Here is a 15912-nt window from a genome sequence, read left to right as displayed (position 1 = left end):
GGCAGATCGCTTGAGTCCGGGAGTTTGACATGGAGACCAACCTGGGCCACATGGCGAAACCCCATCTTTTCAAAAAAAATACAAAAATTAGCCAGGCATGGTGGTGTGTGCCTGTAGTCCCAGCTACTCAAGAGGCTGAGTTGAGAGGTTGAGAGGATCCCTTAACCCCGGGAAGTTGAGGCTGTAGTGGGCTGAGATGGTGCCACTGCACTCCAGCCTAAGGGACAGAGCGAGATCCTGTCTCAAAAAAAAAAAAAAAAAAAAAAAAAAAATCATTATAAGGTTGATTGCTACAGTCATTAAAAAAATGTAGGGCTGAGGAAAATATTTTGAAAATGCTCACAGTGGAAGCTAACAGAAATGCATGGCATCAAGTCTAGCACATAACTGGAGAAGGGAAGGGAGGAAGGGAAGGGAGTTGCCCCAAGGTGTAAGAAGAAACAAGAGGACAGACTGTCCCGTAGGTCTAAGCAGAGGTAGTTTCAGGTAGGAGGGAGTAGTGAGTATTTCAAATGCTATAGAAATGACAAAAAGGATGAGCTCATTAAATTTGGTTAATTTCAAGAAATTTCAAGAGGGCAATTTCTATAGAGGAATGGGCCAAATGGTTAAGAATACTGGAGGGAAGTCGCCGAGCTTAGCCCTGTTAGAGACATTTGGCAGCAATTTTTAAAATGGGATGGACCAGGTGCAGTGGTTCACGCTTATAATCCCAGCACTTTGGGAGGCTGAGGCAGAATAACTAATTGAGCCCAGGAGTTTGAGATCAGCCTGGGCAACACAGGGAGACCCTGTTTCTACAAAAAATTTAAAAATTAGCCAGGCACGGTGGCTCACGCCTGTAATCCCAGCACTTTGGGAGGCCGAGGTGGGTGGATCACGAGGTCAGGAGATCGAGACCATCCTGGCTAACACAGTGAAACCCCATCTCCACTAAAAATACAAAAAATTATCCGGGCGTCGTGGCAGATGCCTGCAGTCCCAGCTACTCGGGAGGCTGAGGCAGGAGAATGGCGTGAACCTGGGAGGCGGAGCTTGCAGTGAGCTGAGAATACTCCACTGCACTCCAGCCTGGGCAACAGAGCAAGGTTCCGTCTCAAAAAAAAATTAAAAATTAGCAAGTCATGGTGGCGTACACCTGTAGTTCCAGAGACTCAGAAGGCTGAGGTGGGAGGATCACTTGAACCTGGAAGGTTGAGACCACAGTGAGCTGTGATCATGCCACTGCACTCCAGCTTGGGCAACAGAATGAGATCCTGTCTCAAAAAAAAAAAAGTGGGTGGGGGAGCGGTAATAGCTAGAAATGGTATCCAGTTTAAGGAAAGGATTTTAAAGGAGAGAGATTTCTGCATATTTTAAAGGCAGGAAAAAGGCCCTCCCCATGGTGAAAGGATTTTTTTCTTTGTTTGTTTTTCGAGACGGAGTCTTGCTCTGTTACCCAGGCTGGAGTGCAGTGGTATGATCTTGGCTCACTGCAACCTCCATCCATGGGTTCAAACAATTCTCCTGCCTCAGCCTCCCGAGTAGCTGGGATTACAGGTGCCCGCCACCACGGCCAGCTAATGTTTTTGTTTTTTTAGTAGAGACAGGGTTTCACCATGTTGGCCAGGCTGGTCTTGAACTCCTGATCTCCTGATCCACCCGCCTTAGCCTCCCAAAGTGCTGGGATTACAGGCGTGAGCCACTGTGCCTTGCTGGACTTTTTTTTTTTTTAACTTTAGAAATGACACAAAATATAATACTTTTACACAATATAAAATACTTTTAAGAGTATTTATTTTCCATTTTCAACTGGAAAATGATCTGTTGGCCATTGTGCTTTCAAAATTATTAAAAGAGGAGGGGCTTCAAGATGGCTGACTAGAGGCATCTGGCACTTACTTCCTCCACAAAGAACTAAAATAGCAAGTAGATAACCACATTTCAAATACAGCATCTGAGAGAGAACATGGATTTCAACAGAGAAGTGACAGGAAACACCTGAGACATGGAATAAAAGGGAAGGAAGGCAGTTAGTTTGGTTGAGATTGGCTGAGAGTCCAGAGAGGCTCCCCAGTGTTGGGAAAGGGTGAGAGATCCCCAGTGGTCCACATTCTCACAGTGAACTGTAATCCTAGCCATGGGAGAACCCTTTAGTCCTTGCAGACACTGAGACTAGAATATGGAGCTGCCTGGAAACCACGTGACAGCATTGCTCCAGAGAGGGAGCCCACACCAAGTCCCACACATCCCTGAGTCCTAAGCAGCTACAGCATGGCATCATTTTGAGAGTCCGGTCCCCACCAGACTCCATCCCGCCCTGGGGTCCAACAGCCCCTGCAACTCCATATCCTTGGAATCCTACTTATATCTTCTTGTGTTTACCTGGAGGGCTGCAGCAGTGTGATGCCAGTTGTACCCAGTGGAGTGACCAGATCCCCAGCATTGTAGCACACATGGTGTCCTGCACCCCAGAAACAACAGTGCAGTGCTCCTGGGAAAAAGGGAGCCAAAGCATGTGCTCCCCAGAGCCTAAGAACTGCCTACCTGAGGTGGCTGTAACAGATAGCAACTCCACCCTTTCCAGCAGCAGGGCTGCCACTCACATGCTCTGAGCACAGGCTCTGCTGCTGTCGACTGCAGCCTCTGCTTAGGCTGAAGTGTGTGCCACTGGCAGTGACCCCAGCTGCTTCAGCAACAGAGTTGCAGAACATTTGCATGTGCCCTAAGGACTGGCTTTCTTGGCTGCAGCTGCTGCCACCACCAGAAGCCAAACTGTGAGCTCCCTGGAACCTGAGAGCCACCTGTCTGAAGCTGCTGCCACTGACAGCAACCCTGCTCCCACCAGTAGCAGGGCTGTAGCACACTTGCATGTGCCCTAATGACAGGCTCCCCTTGCCCACCACCACTGGAGCTGCAGCCACCCAATCATCATACCAGGGCCCTGAGGATCACCCCACCCTGCCCACCACTGCTGACACCTGAATGTACCACTGGAGGGCCTGAGGAAAGGTCAAACAAGCCTGGCCCAGCACCCCTGCCAGTGTCTGAGCACATTGCCTGGGGCCTGGGGAGTCTCTGTCCTATCAATGCTGATATCTGTACATTCCTCCTGAGGGCTCAAGGCTGGCCCATCCAGTCCATTGCAGCCACTATTTTTTTTTTTGAGACGGAGTCTCGCTCTGCGGCCCAGGCTGGAGTGCAGTGGCCAGATCTCAGCTCACTGCAAGCTCCACCTGCCGGGTTTACGCCATTCTCCTGCCTCAGCCCCCTGAGTAGCTGGGACTACAGGCACCTGCCACCTTGCCCGGCTAGTTTTTTGTATTTTCTAGTAGAGACGGGGTTTCACCGTGTTAGCCAGGATGGTCTTGATCTCCTGATGTCGTGATCTGCCCGTCTCGGCCTCCCAAAGTGCTGGGATTACAGGCTTGAGCCACCACGCCCAGCCTGCATCCACTATTAACACCAGTGCCTGCTGCTATGGAGCCCAAGTGTTATCCCAGTACCACTATTGCCATTGCCCATGCCATGCATACTGCCTAGGAGTCTAAGGACCTATCCACCTACCCAGCACACTACTACCTCTACCAGGACCTGAGCAAGCCTTGGAAGCCCAAGAATTGGCCCATTTGAACCCATTAACACTAGTGCCCTCCTATGCCACCCAGGGCCCAAGGATGGGCATGCTTGACACACCACCACTACCACTCAGGCTAGAGGACTGGTCCACCTGGCATGCCAATCCCCAGTAAAACCTCACCACAGACTCCACTAACAATCAAAGACTAAGCCACTGAGGAAATCACAGACACCACTGGTGCTGTTTACAGATGAAGAAATTATACCAAGACCGCACTACTGCATACACCCAGAATCAAGGCTAAAGCATCCTACCCAATCAACACCATAGATACATCTTCAGGAAAAAGTCTTCCCCTATGAAAGCCAATCCAAAAAATTAAAATAAATGACTGTTACACCACATGTGCAAATTCATTCATGAGCTTCAACAATAGACTACATCAAGCAGGAGAAAGAATCTCAGGACTTGAATACAGATCTTTTGAAATAACCCATTCAGACAAAAATAAAGAAAAAAAAAAGGAGTGAACAAAGCCTACATGACATGTGGGAAACTACAGATTGACCAAATAGACAATTTTGGTTGTTCCAGAAGGTGAAGAGAAGACTAAAGGTATAGAAAATCTATTTAAAGACAGAATAGTTGAGACTTTCCCAGGTCTAGCAAGAGATTTAGACATCCAGATACAGGAAGCTAAGAGATCCACAAATAGATACAACCTAGAAAGGTCTTCTCCATGGTACATTATAGTCAAACTGTCAAAAGTCAAAGACAAAGAGAAAATTCTAAGAACAGCAAAAGAAAAGCATCTAGTAACATATAAAATAATTCCCATGAGACTAACAGTGGATTTATCAGCAGAAACCTTACAGGCCAGGAGAGAATGGGATGATATAGTAAAAGTTTTCGGCCAGGCTTGGTGGCTCATGCCTGTAATCCCAGCACTTTGGAAGGCTGAGGCGGGTGGATCACCTGAGGTCAGGAGTTTGAGACCAGCCTGACCAACATGGAGAAACCCCATCTCCACTAAAAATACAAAATTACCCAGGTGTGGTGGCACATGCCTGTAATCCCAGCTACTTGGGAGGCTGAGACAGGAGAATCGCTTGAACCTGGGAGGCAGAGGTTGCAGTGAGCTAAGTTTGTGCCATTGCACTCTAGCCTGGGCAGCAAGAGCAACACTCTGTCTCAAAAAAAAAAAAAAAAAAAAAAAAAAAAGTTTTGAAAGGGATAAAAACAAAAACAAAACTGTCAGCCAAGAATGTTATACTCAGCAAAGTTATCCTTCAAAAATGGAGAAAGCCTTTCACGGACATGCAAAAACTGAGAGACTTCATCACCATTAGTGGCTCTACAAGAAATGCTTAAGAGTCCTACACCTGGAGCTGGGCACGGTGGCTCACGCCTGTAATCCCAGCACTTTGGGAGGCCGAGGCAGGTGGATCATGTGAGGTCAGGAGTTTGAGACAAGCCTCAACATGGAGAAACCCCGTCTCTACTAAAAATACAAAATTAGCCAGGTGTGGTGGTGCATGCCTGTAATCCCAGCTACTTGGGAGGCTGAGGCAGGAGAATTGCTTGAACCTGGGAGGCGGAGGTTTTGATGAGCTGAGATTGTGCCATTGCACTCTAGCCTGGGCAACAAGAGTGAAACTCTGTCTCAAAAAAAAAATAAATAAATAAAAGAAAGAAAGTCCTACACCTGGAAGGCCGAGGCTGGTGGATCACCTAAGGTCAGGAGTTTGAGACCAGTCTGATCAACATGGAGAAACCCCATCTCCACTAAAAATACAAAATTACCCAGGTGTGGTGGCACATGCCTGTAATCCCAGCTACTCGGGAGGCTGAGACAGGAGAATTGCTTGAACCTGGGAGGCAGAGGTTGCAGTGAGCTGATGATAGATATGAATCTATCTATCTATCATATCTATCTTCATGAAAACATATGAAAGTGTAAAACTCACTGGTAGAGCAAACCACACAAAAGAGGTAGAGAAAGGATTGAAATGTTAACGCTACAGAAAACCACCAAACCACAATGATAAATAACGAGAGAGAAAGAAACAATCAATCAAACAAACAAAAAGCCAACCAGAAAACAATCAACAAAATGACAGGAATAAGTCATCACATATCAATAATAACCTTGAACATACATGGATTAAAATTTCCAATTAAAATGGTTGAATAGATTTTTTAAAAGTGACCCAAAAATATGCTGCCTTCAAGAAACTCACTTTACCTGTAAAGACACATATAGACTGAAAGTGAAAGGATGGAAAAAGGATGGAAAAAGATAGTTCATGCAGTAGCTATATTCATATCTGATAAAACACTCTTTATGTCAAAAACAGTAAAAAGAGACAAAGTCACTATATAATGATAGAGAGATAAATTCAGTCAGAGGATGTAACATTTCTGATGCACCCTACACCAGAGCACCCAGGTATATAAAGCAAATATTATTAGATCTAAAGAGAGAGATAGACTCTAATACAATCATAGATGGGGACTTTAACACCCCACTCACAACGTTAAACATCTAAACAAAAAATCCACAGAGAAACACTAGATTTAAACTGCACTTTAAGCCAAACAGACACAACAGATACCTACAGAATATTTTCTCCAACAACTACAGAATAAATGTTCCCATGTAAAACATGGAACATTTTCCAGGATAGGCCATATGTTAGGCTGCAAAACAAGTTTCAACAAATTTTTAAAAATCAAAATCATACCAAGTATTCTTTCAGCCACAGGGGAATAAAACTAGAAATCAATCACAAGAGGAACTTTGGAAACTGTACAAATACACGGAAACTAAACAACATGTTCCCGAATGGCTATTGGGGCAAGAAAGAAATTAAGAAGAAAATTTAAAAATTTCTCAAAACAAATGAAAATCAAAACACAACATACCCAAATCTATGTGACATAGTAAAAGCAGTGCTAAGAGGGAAGTTTATAGCAATAAAAGCCTACATAAAAAATGTATGAAGATTGGCTTGGCATGGTGGCTTACACCTGTAATCCCAACACTGTGGGAGGTCAAGGTGGGAGGATCACTTGAAGCCAAGGGTTCAAGACCTGCCTGAGCAGCAAAGTGAGACCTTGTCTCAAAAAGAAAAAAAAAAGAAAAAATTAACTGGGTCACTTGGGAGGCTGGGGTGGGAGGATTGCTTGAACCCAAGAGTTTGAGACTGCAGTGAGCCATAATCGCACCACTGCATTCCAGCTGGGGTGACAGAGCAAGACCCTTTCTTTTAAAAATGTATAAAAATTTAAATAAATAATTAAGGAAACAGAAGAAAAAGAGAACAAGCCAAATCCCAAATTAGTAGAAAAAAAGAAATAAAAATCAGATTACATTAAGTGAAATAAACCAGGCTCAGAAAGACAAACATTGCATGTCCTCACTTATATGTGGGATCTAAAAATAAAAACAATTAAATTCATTAACATAGAGAGTAGAAGGATGGTTACCAGAGGCTGGGAATGATAGTAGGAGGATAGGGGTAGGGCAGATAGGGATGGTTAATGGATTAAAAAAAAAAGAGTTAGAAAGCTTGAATAAGCCGGGCACTGGTGGCTCATGCCTGTAATCCCAGCACTTTGGGAGGCCAAGGCAGGCAGATCACGAGGTCAGGAGATCGAGACCATCCTGGCTAACATGGTGAAACCCCATCTCTACTAAAAATACAAAAAATTAGCCGGGCATGGTGGCGGGCACCTCTGGTCCCAGCTATTCAGGAGGCTGAGGCAGGATAATGGCGTGAACCTGGGAGGCAGAGCTTGCAGTGAGCCAAGATCGTGCCATTGCACTCTGTCGCTCTGGGTGACAGAGTGAGACTCCGTCTTACAAAAAAAAAAAAGAAAGAAAGCTTGAATAAGACCTACCATTTGATAGCACATCAGGAAGACAGTAGTCATTAATAACTTAATTATACATTTAAAAATAATTAAGAGTGTAATTGGATTGTTTGTAACACAAAGGATAAATACTTGAGAGGATGGATACCCCATTCTCCATGATGTGATTATTTGACATTGCATGCCCATATCAAAACATCTCATGTACCCCATAAATATATACACCTACTATGTACCCACAAAAATTAAAAATAAAAAATTTTAAATTAATAGGAAAATAATAAAGGTCAGAGTAGCATTAACGAAATACAGAAAAAAAAAAAGGATTAGTTAAATGAGAAGTTGGTTAAAAAATAAAATAAAATCAATAAACTGCTAGCCAGACTAACCAAGAAAAAAAGAGATGACACAAATAAAAATCAGAAACAAAAAAGGAGACATAACAACTAATACCACAGAAATGAAAAAACCCAGCAGAGAACATTATGAACAAGTGTAAGCTAACAAACTGGAAAACCTAGAGGAAATGGATAAATTCCTTGACACATACAAGATTGAGTCAGGAAGAAACAGAGAACCTGAACAGATCAATATTGAACAATAAGATTGAATCAGTAATAAAATATCTCCTAACAAAGAAAAATCCAGGACTGGATGGCTTCATTGCCATATTCTACCAAACTCATAAAGAAGAACTAACACCAGTTATCCTCCAACTATTCCAAACAATTGAGAAGGAAGGAATTCTCCCTAACTCATTCTACAAAGCTGGCATTACCCTGATACCAAAACTAGACAAGGATGCGAAAACCACAAAAAAAGAAAACTATAGGCCAATATCCTTGATGAACACAGATACAAAATTTCTGAACAAAATACTAACCCAACAGCACATCAAAAAGGTAATACACCATAATCAAGTGAGTTTCATACTAGTGATGCAGGGATGGTTTAACATGCACAAAACAATAAACATGATACATCACATTAACAGAATGAAGGACAAAAACAATATGATCATCTCAATAGAAACAGAAAAGGCATTTTCTAAATCCAACATCCCTTCATGATGAAAACTATCAACAAACTAGACATACAAAGAACATACCTCAATATAATAGGCCATATATGACAAACCCACAGCTAACATCATACAGAATGCAGTAAAGGTGAAAGTCTTTCTTCTTAGAACTGGAACAAGAGAAGGATGCCTACTTTCACCACTCCTATTCAACATAGTATTGGAAGTTCTAGCCAGAGTGATTAGGCAAGAGAAAGAATAAAAGGCATTCATGCTGGGAATGGTAGCTCATGCCTGTAATCCCAGCATTTTGCAGGGCTGAGGCAGGCAGATCATGAGGTCAAGAGATAGAGACCATCCTGGCTAACACAGTGAAACCCCGTCTCTACTAAAAACATAAAAAATTAGCCGGGTGTGGTGCCGGGAGCCTGTAGTTCCAGCTACTCAGGAGGCTGAGGCAGGAGAATGGCGTGAACCCGGGAGGTGGAGCTTGCAGTGAGCTTAGATTGTGCCACTGCACTCCAGCCTGGGTGACAGAGCAAGACTCCATCTCAAAAAAAAAAAAAAAAAAAAAAAAAAAAGAATAAAAGGCATTCAAACTGGAAAAGAGAAAGTCAAACTGTGCCTCTTTGCAGATGACGTGATCTTATATCTAGAAAAACCTAACGACTCCATCAAAAACTCTTAGATCAATTCAGTAAAGTTGCAGGATAGAAAATTAACATACAAAAATCTGTAGTGTTTCTATATACCAATGAAGTAGTTGAAAAAGAAATCAAGAAGGCAATCCCATTTAAAATGGCTACAAAAATAAAATAAAATACCTGGGAACAAATGTAACCAAGGAGGTGAAAGACCTCTACAAGGAAAACTACAGAACATTGATGAAATAAACTACAAAACATTGATGAAAAAAATTGAAGACACAAACGAATGCTCATGGGTCACATGAATCAATATTGTTAAAATGGTCATACTAACCAAAGTCATCTATGGATTCAATAAAACCTCTATCAAAATACCAATGTAATTTTTCACAGAAATATATAAAAAACAGTCCTAAAATTTGTGTGGAACCAAAAAGGAGCTGAAAGAGCCAAAGCAATACTGAGCAAAAAGAACAAAGCTGGAGGCATCACACTATGTCACTTCAAAATATACACAAAATATATACAAAATATATTACAAGTCTATAGTAACCAAAACAGCATGGTATTGGTATAAAAACAGACACATAAACTAATAGAACAGAGCAGAGAACCCAGAAATAAGTCCCATATGTAAATCAACTTATTTTTGACAAAGGGACCAAGAACACATACCAGGGAATTGACACCCTCTTCAATATATGGTGCATATTTATACGCAGATGAATGAAGTTAGACCCCTATCTCACCATATACAAAAATCAACTCAAAATTGATTAAATACCTAAACATAAGACTCAAAACTATAAAACTACTAGAAGAAAACATAGGGAAACACTCCAGGGTATTGGTCTGTATAGGAGCTCTTTAATATATAGTTCAATTTGTCTATTTTTGGTTTTGTCACCTGTGCTTTTAAGGCAAAAGAAATCACGGAGTGAAGAGACGACCTGTTGAATGGGAGAAAATATTTGCAAAATGGTCATCCAATAAGAAGCGTATCTCAAAAGAAGACACAAATAGCTGACAGGTATATGAAGAAATGCTCAACATCACTAATCAACAAGGAAATGCAAATTAAAACCACCAAGAGATACCATCTTATCCCAGTTAAAAATGGCTACTATTAAAAACACACAAAAATAACAGATGCTGGCAAGAATGTATAGATAAGGGAACTCATGTACTGTTGGGTGTGAATGTAAATTAATACAGCCATTATGGAAAAGAGTATGGAGATTTCTCAAAAACAAAACAAAACAAAACAAAAAAACAACTAAAAATAGAACTACCTGCCGTATGATCCAGCAATCCTCCTACTGAGTATTTATCCAAAGGAAAGAAAATCATTATCTCTAAGGGATACCTGCATCCTCACGCTTATTGCAGCTGTATTTGCAATAACAAAGGTATGGATCCACCTAAGTGTCCCTCAACAGATGAATGGATAAAGAAAACTTAGTGTATATATATACAACAGAATGCTACTCAGCCATAAAAAAAATGAAATCTTATCATTTTCAGCAACATAGATGGATCTGGAGTTCATTTTCTTTTTTTTTTTTTTTTTTGAGACGGAGTCTCACTCTGTCGCCCAGGCTGGAGTGCAGTGGCCGGATCTCAGCTCACTGCAAGCTCCGCCTCCCGGGTTCACGCCATTCTCCTGCCTCAGCCTCCCGAGTAGCTGGGACCACAGACGCCCGCCACCTCGCTCGGCTAATTTTTTGTATTTTTTAGTAGAGACGGGGTTTCACCATGTTAGCCAGGATGGTCTCGATCTCCTGACCTCGTGATCCGCCCGTCTCGGCCTCCCAAAGTGCTGGGATTACAGGCTTGAGCCACCGCGTCCGGCCTGGAGTTCATCTTCTTAAGTAAAATATGCCAGGCCCAGCAAGACAAATACCACGTTCTCACTTTTATATGGGAGCTATGAAAGTAGATCTCATGGAGATAGAAAGTAAAATGATAGTTATCAGAGGCTGGGAAGGGTGTGTATGTGGTGGGGCAGGGAGCATAAAGAGAGGCTGGTTAATGGGTAGATGATTAGATAGAAGGAATAAGTTCCAGTGTTTGATAACAGAACAGGGTGACTGTAATTAACAACAATGTATTCTGTATTTCAAACAGCTAGAAGAGAGGACTCGAAATGTTCCTGACACATAGAAATGATAAATACTCATTGTATATCAATAAAGAAAGTGGTTGCACAATGTGGAGGATAGGGGAAGTTACCTGTTTGTTGAAGCCTTAATAAATATTTATGTATCTGAAAAAAAATATCAAAAGATAGCTAATTTAACCAAAAGAATGCCTCTGGAATAGGCCATTGAAGCTAATTATTGACTATTTCATTAGCTCATTGGTTCATTAACTGGCTCATTGACTGATACCTTTCTAAAATCTTTTGAATTTCTTGAAGAAAAAAATTATGCCACAATAGTACTGAACAACTGTCTCCCTCTATCTTATGTTAATCCAGGAGTGCCCGAAATGGGATTATTTCAATTAATCACCAAAGCATATTTGAATATCTATTTTAAAAAGGCTTTTCAATTCTGGATTTTAATGCTTCTAAATTTTAAAAGTAAATGTGTGAATTTTACCATATGTAAATTAGACTCCAAACAAATTGAACAAAAGTACAATGGGAAACTAGGGCCTAGTTTTCAATCACAATAGCTACCACTATTCGAACAAGTACCATGCTATTGTTTAAAAGTTGTATATATATTATTCAATTCTCCCAATGAATTAGGTATTATTGTTATCTCCATCTTACTGATGAGGAGGGTTTTAGTCACTTGCTTAAGGTCACACAGCTAAAAATTGGAGACTGGACTCAACCCAAGTCTGTTTGACTGTCATAAGTTGTATTTCCATCTTTAAAAGTCTGCATTTAAGTAGATCTCATTGGCAGTCTCATTACTGAGTGCTGCTGTTTCTAATGTGTTTTTCCCTTCTTAGGGACCAGCATGAGCGACCTTCTGCTCTCCAGCTCCTGAAGCACTCCTTCTTGGAGAGAAGTCTCTGAATATACATCAAGAGTTTCTTTCCAGTTCCACTGCAGATGCTCCCTTATTGCTTAATTGTGGGGAATGATGGCTAAGCGATCTTTGTTTCCCTACTGAAAATTCAGTCTAACCCAGTTTAACTAGATCCTATGGAGTCGCTAAATGGAAGTTTCAGTTACATATTAGCCTCCTCAAGTGTCAGACATGATTACTCATAGTATCAGAAAAAAATTTCTTAATAACAACAAAAAACATATTTCAGTGTTTACAGTTTTGATTGTCCAGGAACTACATTCTCTATTGCTTTACATGACATTTCCTTTTATTTTCGGCCTGTCTTGTCAATTTTTTAATGATGTTAGTTTAAAATAAATTGTAAAAACAACTTATATTTTCTTGCTTGGTGAGTAAAGACGCTTACTTAATTTGTCCAAAACAGACTAGAGGAAGGCAGGAAGGTAAGTTAAAGAGATTCTAGATTCTGTACTTTGGCAGCAATCTTAGCCTTAAAGATTCTAGGAGGTTCGAGGCCTAATAGGAGGAGGTGAGGGCCTCGGCATTTCATTATCAGAGGGCCCCCTAACTCCTCAGATGTCTCCAAGAAATTGTGCTAGTTAAGGTGGCATCATAAATCTTGGGCTCTGTTTTCTCTGTAATTTATTTGTAGTGATTTGAAGTTTTTGTTTGTTTGTTTGTTTGAGATGGAGTCTTGCTCTGTCACCCAGGCTGGAGTGCAGTGGCGCGATCTCTGCTCACTGCAAGCTCTGCCTCCCGCGTTCACACCATTCTCCTGCCTCAGCCTCTGGAGTAGCTGGGACTACAGGCACCCGCCACCACACCTGGCTAATTTTTTTGTATTTTTAGTAGAGATGGGTTTCATCGTGTTAGCCAGGATGGTCTCGATCTTCTGACCTCGTGATCCACCTGCCTTGGCCTCCCAAAGTGCTGGGATTATAGGCGTGAGCCACCGCGCCCAGCGATTTTAAGTTGAAGTCTACGGCCATACCACCCTGAACGCGCCCGATCTCGTCTGAAGTTTTTATCTATTTGCAGTGAATCAGGTCATTTCCATATGCAGAACTAGCTAAGCCTAAACCAGTTGGTAGGACAAAAGCTAGGTCTGGTAAGGGAAGGATGAGTCAACACACAAATTTTTCCAGAGACCTTTGCTCATTTCATCTGAATAGTTACCTCTGTTGAGGTCATCCTTCAAACACTGCCATTCCCAGAACATTAGTAGACCTCACAAAAGTGAGCATGGATGAGTTAGTAGTATTACAAGTCATTTTAAGTTGGTGGATTAAGCTATATATATATATATATACACACACACACACACACACTATTTTTTTTTTTTTTTTTTTTTTAAATCTGAGTCTTACTCTATCGCCCAGGCTGGAGTGCAGTGGCATGATCTCGGCTCACTGCAACAACCTCCGCCTGCCAGGTTCAAGTGATTCTTTTGCCTGAGCCTCCCGAGTAGGTGGGATTACAGTTGCCCACCACCACACTCAGCTAATTTTTGTATTTTTTATAGAAATGGGGTTTCACCATGTTGGCCAAGATGGGGTTTCACCGTGTTGGCCAGGTTGGTCTCAAACTCCTGACCTTGCAAGTGATCCACCTGCTTCAGCCTCCCAAAGTGCTGGGATTACAGGCGTGAGTCACCGTGCCCGGCCAGGATTAAGCATGTTTCCATTGCTGTTGATCTTACTCATCTACTAAACTTTGCATCTATTGTTTTTTTTTTTTTTAATTTATTTTATTTTATTTTATTTTTTTGAGATGGGAGTCTCACTGTGTCGCCCAGGCTGGAGTGCAGTGGCGTGATCTTGGCTCAGCGCAACCTCTGCCACCTACCTGGGTTCAAGTGATTCTCCTGTCTCAGCCTCCCAAGTAGCTGAGATTAAAGGCACCTGCCACCGCGCCTGGCTCATTTTTGTAATTTTAGTAGAGATGAGGTTTCACCATCTTGGCCAGGCTGGTCTTGAACTCCTGACCTCATGATCCACCCACCTCGGCCTCCCAGTGTTGGGATTACAGATGTGAGCCAACACGCCCAGCCAGCACCTATTGCTCTAAGCCATAGTCACAGATATTTTTATTGGCTGCCATCATTTCAAGGTGGTTCAACTACAAATTAACTTTAGGAGTATTCTAATAATAGTATCAGGATTCGTCAAAACCAAGCTGCTTTAGTTTTTATGAAATAAATGTGAAATGCTGTCCAGGTGAGGTAAAAACAGATTTTACTTTGGACGTGTCACATTAGATGAGTCTTTGTCGCTATACATTTTCTTAAATTTCTTTTTTTTTCTATATTTAAGAAATTAAGGGAAGAATATGTCCTTTATTTTACTTACTTGTATCTCAACGTGACCAGAAACAACATAACTTTGAAAGGTTAGGGCTTATTCTTTTTCCATTTTGGAGGGATTTTCAGCATTCTTTCAAATCTGAATATTATATTGGATTTTAAAGCAACTATTTATAATCAAGCCTGTTAAACCCTATAGGGAAAGGGCAAAGAGTAAGACATGTTAATACTGTGTATAGAGATCACAGTAATGGACACATGAAGTTGGTGTTAACAAGTTTACTCCTATTCTACTGAAATATAAGGATACTGAAGACAATTTTGGAATATTGAACAGAAACTTCAAAAAGCTGAAGTTTTGGCTGGGCAGGGTGGCTCATGCCTGTAATCCCAGCACTTTGGGAGGCCGAGGCGGGTGGATCACTTGAGGTCAGGAGTTCGAGATCAGCCTGGCCAACATGCTGAAACCCCGTCTCTACTAAAAATACAAAAAATTAGCTGGGCATGGTGGCATGTGCCTGTAATCCCAATTACCTGGGAGGCTGAGGCAGGAGAATCGCTTGAACCTGGAAGGCAGAGGTTGCAGTGAGCCGAGATCGCACCACTGCACTCCAGTCCGGGCAACAAAAGCGAAACTCCATATCAAAAAAACAAAACAAAACAAAAAACTGAAATTTTCAATAGGCAAGCCTTGGTCCTCAAAGCTTCTGTATTTTTGTTATTCACTGTGTTTAAGACATGACCAATTGTTTGGAATTACACTCTTCACTATAATTGCCCACATGTGTGCTCTCTTCCTTTTGAAGAGGGTCTGAGAGGATGTTGGGAGTGGAGGTAGGTCGGGGCTGGGATAGCTAGCATTCACTGAGCTCTTGGCAGAAAAAGGCACATCATTTCTTTCTAGCTGCTGATTGGGATGGTAGCATCATTCTTCCTTTATTAAACAAAGAACAGGGTTCAGAGCTAGCTTTCTTAAGGCTATCCAACTCAAGGTGGGAGTTGGATTGTCACCCATAAAGCTCTTCCCTGCTGCCTCCCACAAACTCACAGTTTATAAATGGTAGCGGTCACATCCTCGTTTTACCGAGTCCAGTGAAATACCACTGTGATGGATGGATACAGCAGTCCAGTTCTTGATTTTGAGTACTTTAATGGTGTGAAAAGCTTTCCATTGTTCACCTAGCAGTAATATTGTCCTCCCTTCCATGAGCATCACCCTTTTCACCAGGCACAACCGCTGAGTTTCCAATCACATTGAAAACTCACATTATGTGCTAAATTCCTGTATACTCTGGGCCCAAGCTCAACCAAAGACATTTTAACCCCCAAGTTCTGAAAAGCAGATCTACAGCATCTCCTTAACTTTAACCTACTTTAGTTATACACTGTGTAATGAGTAGCTCCAAGATAATAACCCACTTAATCTGCTCAAGGAGCAGCCAAAAGCTACCTACCATCACCTACCAGGCCGTCTTTATTCT

General features: G+C 41.8%; 1 protein-coding gene across 5 annotated transcripts in view; it reads left to right on the top strand.

Moving 5' to 3' along the window:
* The window catches only part of MAP3K19 (mitogen-activated protein kinase kinase kinase 19), a 58759-nt gene extending 46257 nt beyond the window's left edge, over positions 1-12502 (top strand). For all 5 annotated transcript variants that reach the window (XM_023193769.1, XM_023193772.1, XM_023193771.1 and 2 more), the window contains one exon: positions 12068-12502. In XM_023193769.1, the coding sequence (XP_023049537.1) occupies positions 12068-12134 (67 nt within the window). In that variant the 3' untranslated portion in view covers positions 12135-12502. The remainder of the gene's footprint in view (positions 1-12067) is intronic.
* Positions 12503-15912: the final 3410 nt, after the last annotated feature.

Source organism: Piliocolobus tephrosceles, chromosome 11 (assembly GCF_002776525.5).
Source record: "Piliocolobus tephrosceles isolate RC106 chromosome 11, ASM277652v3, whole genome shotgun sequence".
Lineage (NCBI taxonomy): Eukaryota > Metazoa > Chordata > Mammalia > Primates > Cercopithecidae > Piliocolobus > Piliocolobus tephrosceles.
Note: the sequence above shows the minus strand (reverse complement) of the source record. Positions and strands in the feature narration are given on the sequence as shown.